A 5,416-nucleotide genomic window follows, 5' to 3' on the forward strand; every position below is an offset into this window, starting at 1 on the left:
TTATTATTCTTATCATCAAAACTGGGTTTTGACAAAAACGGATCCAATATGTTGACCACAAAACGCTGTAAAGGGTTCGAAACCTCGGGATGTATTGTAAATTCATTATACGCGATATAATCAGTTTCTATAGTTTTATTTCATAAATTCATTCAATTTAAAAAATAATAACTATCCAAAATCGGTACAGATAATATATTACAGTAAACAATATAAAAAAAATACAATCGAAGTGAAAACCTCCTCCTTGTGAGATTTGGAAGTCGGTCAAAAAAGTTGAGATCAGCGCCATCTCTGTTTGACTTCCATATCTATGAAGCCGTTGAGTATGCGCGCTGTGCGCCCGCGCTGCTCGATGAACAGACGGCCCTTTTTGAAGGGAAAAGACCGCAGTAGGGGAAAATCCGGGAATGATAGGTTCATAAAATGATACGCACCCTGTTAAAGAAAAATGGCGATTTAGGGTCACCCCAAACATATCGACAAGGAATTGTTTTTAGCTGACCAAAAATCGCTCGTTAGTAAAAACATGCGTACGGATGCGCTTTGCGACGACGACGCGTAAGCTTCTTCACTATGGTTTCTAGGCGACTATACATACATATACCTTAGACTTATATTGACCGGGATATAGACCGTGATTACCTTTTTGATTTTTGTCGAGCTCCCGATATTTCGACGCAGTTGCATGCATCATGATCACGGAAAACTGACGAAGGCGGGTGGATGTTAAAAAGGTAATCACGGTCTATATCCCGGTCAATATAAGTCTAATGAAAATAACCGTGAATCATTCAAAACTCTTACATACATACCTACTTACATATATAGAAAACATCCATGACTCAGGAAAAAATATTTGTGCTCATTACACAAATAAATTCCCTTACCGGGATTCGAACCTGGGACCGCAGCTTAGCAGGCAGGGTCTCTGCGCGCTAGGCTAGATCGGTCGTTTGGTTAGCTGGTGCCGATTCCGCGCCGATAGGTTTGGGGAAACCCACTGCAACCTTAAAAGGTTAATATTAACAGAAATATCTGCTAGGCTTAGAATAAATTTGTGAGTGTGTTTAGTAAAACGTCCCACGTTGTCGGTTATCATTAAAGCGAAATTTACTTTTATTTTTATATGAATAAACTACCCATAGTCTAGGCCCTACTCATAGTGTTGTGTTCCTGCCGGTGAGTAAGGCTGCCAGAGCTCAACGAGGGTGCGGTGTGCTGATGACGGGAGGACTTACGGAACTAACTTGTTCCGTCTATTGTCCTTTGAGTCGTCGGCAACCCGAACCCTCCTTGGAACTTGTACACTCCTTTTTGCTGTGTACTTAACACAGCAAAAGCGAGTGTACAAGTTTCTAATGGGGTGTTAACACGCATGTGACACTCTTTGAGTTGCAGGCGTCCATAGGTTACGGTGACCGCTTTACATCAGGCGGACCGTATACTTGTTTGCCACCGACGTAGTATAAAAAAAAATACATGAAAATAATTACAAAATTTGGCCCAGATCTTGCTCGTTGGGTAAGTTGCCCAGCTCAAATTTAATTTTTTTTTGGAAAGTTTCCGCAACTTGCACATCATTACATTGTACCAAGGATACTGGCGACATTTCCTCGCTGTATCAAAATTAATGTTAGATAACTTTACTAACCACCGGGAAAGGACAACCGACGTCAGGCAAGGCGTGTTTGATGAAAGGTCTGAAGACTGTGTCCTTGTCAATGAAGTCGCAAGTCCTGTAATGCATCTCTACGAAGCTTCGACGGTACTCGTTGCTTAAGAACTCGTAGATGTATATGTTTATCTGAAATTAATCATTTTGACAGTCAAAATATTGTCTTCGGTTACCGCGATATAAAACTATGGAAACGGATTAAGTAGTAGTAGTAACTCTTTATTATACAAAAACACATTAAAAATAACATACATTGAGATGCGAAGTATAAAGGCGAACTTATCCCATAGAGGTATTTCTTCCAGTTAACCTTTGAGTAAATGGAAAGAGTTAAAGAGGGTAACAAAATCTAGTAATTTGTACAAGGTACCATAAAGACAATGGATAAAAATATATACATATAGTTATAGGATTAAATCGCATATAATGAATTTACAATTCATACATACATACATACAATCACGCCTGTATCCCATAAAGGGGTAGGCAGAACACATGAAACTACTAAAGCTTCAGTGCCACTCTTGGCAAATAAGGGGTTGAAAGAAAACGAAACTGTGACATTGCAGTGACAGGTTGCCAGCCTCTCGCCTACGCCACAATTTAACCCATATCCCATAGTCGCCTTATACGACACCCACGGGAAGAAAGGGGGCGGTGAAATTCTTAACCCGTCACCACACGGGGCAAATTAGAATAATTATGATTTTTTATTTCGAAGCACTTACTCTTTTTGATTATGTTTTTTTATTTCCGCTACCCAAAGGTTGTCTGGTAGAGATCGCTCTTTAGCGATAAGACCGCCTGTTGTCTGCCCTTATTTATAATCTTTTGTTTTGTCTCCACTGTATCTTTTTTCTATATCTTTTGCTGAGGTGTGCCGTGTGCCAATAAAGACTATTCTATGTATATATCTATCTAAATGCACGTATGTGCATGTTCTTGAGAATTTTATTTATTCATCAAACTCACAGTAACATTGTTCCCGAAGGGCACCCTCGTCTCTCCATGTATATGGACGTAGTGTATGGGATCTCTGCGACCGTAGCGGCTTGCGCTGGCGTTCACATACACGTAGTACTCCGGGTTGAAGTACGTTACGTTAGTACGCTCAAAGTCTACGTAGTACGTCTGGAATATTCATCAGATAAGGTGAATTAAAACTGCACGAGGCCATGCGCTTGGCGAGGAATGGAGGGACCTAGTCTTCAACAGAATGACATGATGTCACGATCCTCAGCATTGAGGGACCGACTGACTGAAGGTGATACATGTATTTTTATTCATAACTATTTAAATAACAACATAGCAAAAACTTACAAATAAAAACTTATACTATTACTTATCTACATTTATCTACAAATAAAAATTTTGGCTCAAATCGTCGCCAGTGAGTAAGGTGCCCAGAAGGCTGACCGCATTGCCCCGCTGGATAGCTACACTTATCCGCTGAGCGAAATACTGGCCAGCCCTCTGGTCACCAGATGCGTCTATGAGGCGCTTGGACAGCTCCTCATAGAGACGACGCGCACTAGGCCCCCGCGGCCCCAGGTTTTCAACCCCAAACCAACGTTTGAGGTCTTCAGCCAAGGATGCAGCATAGATCATTAGCTGAAGAGACGCTTTTATGCACTAATGAGCAGACATAGGAATCCATCGGGCAAATTTTCTTGACAGGTAGTTTATAGAACGAGAATCGATAATTTTGTTTAGCGATATTAGAAGTCCCTACCTGTCAAGATAATGTGCTGCATAGCTGCCTATGTCAGCAGTAATGAGTGATAGAGGGACGATAGTTTTTCGTTTTGTGTTTTTAGTCGCGAGGCCCTGAAAAATCTATCTCCGAAAGCTATAATATTCCCTATATGCATCACTCGTGGTTTCCTTATATTGTGGGCTTTTCCATGTAAAATGTTATAGTGTAAAATTATTTCTAACGACCGCCGCAAGCAAGGTGCCCATACATCTCTAATGGACGTAGTTTAAGAACATACATACTGAGCATCTTTGGTCACTCAATTTTAATACTTATTAGGCCACTTTAGAACCTTTTCACAGTAGACCTCAAAGCAACTTCCATGGAAACTAAAGCACAGTGTCAATAAGACAGGGTTCTAGAATTTCCTAGGACCGTACTAACCAGTGTTCTTGCAGCATCAGCATTCGCACAAGCCAGACCGACAAAGATGGCCGCGCGCAGAGCGCGTGCGCAACCGAACGACATCGCAGAAGTTATATTGTCAATGATGTCGGCCTTGTCGGGAATACGGATTTGTGCGTTTTGAAAACGGTCAGAAAATAAATGCATTTTGCAGTAGTAAAATTTCGAATTGTGCATGTCATTTTTTTATAGTATAGCGTACTCCTCACTTAAACCTCCTAAATCCGGAGTTTCTCTAAAAAAAAGGAAAGAACTTCGAATTTTAAATTCAACGGGAAAAAGAGATCTAAATTCAACACTGAGTCTGAGTCTTAAGAATCTTAAGGCCGGCAACATTTTTCCCAATTTTTCTGACATTGCAATATTTTGGCGCTTTACTTATTCTATATTACCAAATCGTTCTGTTTCGTTTTACATTTCTTGAAAATTTGATCTTCATGGTACATCAGTTAACTTTTACTGCTAACTGTAGGTACTTACAGTGCACTGTAATTGACATTAGTTTGTATAACATGTAATAAATATATAACCATATGATTACACTACAGAGGATGCCACCAATTTCAATAATTATAATCAGTGATCAAATAGTCTCCACCCTTTTACAGTTGAGTGCTCTTAAATTGTGTGCATTTTCACAGTAATTACGGATACTTTGATGTGGTTTTGTATTTGACTTTCATACTCATTAAAATATGTAATTTCTACATAGTTTTACACATTGACTGACTCATTAGCGTAGGGTTGACTCGGGAAATTTGCTTTTGTATATCCGGATGTTTTATTTTTTATACTACGTTGGTCGCAAACAAGCATATGGTCCGCCTGATGGAAAGCGGTCACCGTAACCTATGGAGGCCCGCAACTCAAGGAGTGTCACTTGCGCGTAGCCAGCGCATTAGAAACTTGTAACTCCCTTTTGCTGTGTTAAGTACGCAGCAAAAAAAGTGTACAAGTTCCAAGGAGGGTTCGGGTTCCGACGACTCAAAGGACAATAGACGGAACAAATTAATAATTAGTTCCGTAGATGTTCTCCTACATTCCAAAATTCTGAACTTCGGGAACAGATTTTATGACTAAGTAAACATTTTTTCCCCTCACTAGCTCGGAAACACATGTTTTGTCCTTTAATACCAGCGGGTAAAACGCATTTTATCCACTAGTGGGTAAAGTAATTTGACCTTGAATAAAGTCAAATTAACTGCTTTAAAATTGATAAAAGTAGGTGAATCTAGTAATAAAGATGATTTACCACCCGTGGAACTACTGGAAGCAGTGATAAACGCATTTTTTGCGTTGTAGTTTCCTCGCTATAGTGAGGGGAAAAGTTTTGTGTTACACTCGGGTGCAAATGTATTTTACTTCTCGTGTGTTAAAAAACAACTTTGCCCCCTTGTATAACAAATAACTATTAGTAGTAAGTAGTTAGTAAATAAGACAAGATCCCATGTGTTTACTTGGGCTACGTGCTTCTCTTGTAGCCAAGTAAATTGATATTTTCTCTAGCAACAGGTTGCTCTAATCAACTTTATTAGTTGCACAAACTTTGAACCGACTCGACTTATTTAGTCAAGAAA

At 39.7% G+C, this 5,416-nt stretch overlaps 1 protein-coding gene across 1 annotated transcript; it reads right to left on the reverse strand.

Annotated features, from left to right (window-relative positions):
- Nucleotides 1-275: 275 nt before the first annotated feature.
- Nucleotides 276-3,902, reverse strand: LOC125242118. Its single transcript, XM_048150825.1, has 4 exons — nt 3,819-3,902; nt 2,651-2,809; nt 1,655-1,807; nt 276-438 (listed from the first exon to the last, which is right to left on the reverse strand). Exons 1-4 carry the CDS (start codon nt 3,900-3,902, stop codon nt 283-285), a joined length of 552 nt encoding a protein of 183 aa, XP_048006782.1. The 3' UTR covers nt 276-282.
- Between the last annotated feature and the right edge of the window lie 1,514 nt (nt 3,903-5,416).

Source organism: Leguminivora glycinivorella, unplaced genomic scaffold (assembly GCF_023078275.1).
Source record: "Leguminivora glycinivorella isolate SPB_JAAS2020 unplaced genomic scaffold, LegGlyc_1.1 Scaffold8, whole genome shotgun sequence".
NCBI classification, from domain to species: Eukaryota; Metazoa; Arthropoda; class Insecta; order Lepidoptera; family Tortricidae; genus Leguminivora; species Leguminivora glycinivorella.

Bases quoted from the DNA above. Each gene is read 5' to 3' on its own strand.
- LOC125242118 (XM_048150825.1), bottom strand. From the start codon at position 3,902: ATGTCGTTCGGTTGCGCACGCGCTCTGCGCGCGGCCATCTTTGTCGGT. The intron at 2,810-3,818 runs GTTAGTACGGTC...TGAATATTCCAG, and splicing joins CTGATGCTGCAAGAACACTG to ACGTACTACGTAGACTTTGA. The intron at 1,808-2,650 runs GTGAGTTTGATG...GATTAATTTCAG, and splicing joins CCTTCGGGAACAATGTTACT to ATAAACATATACATCTACGA.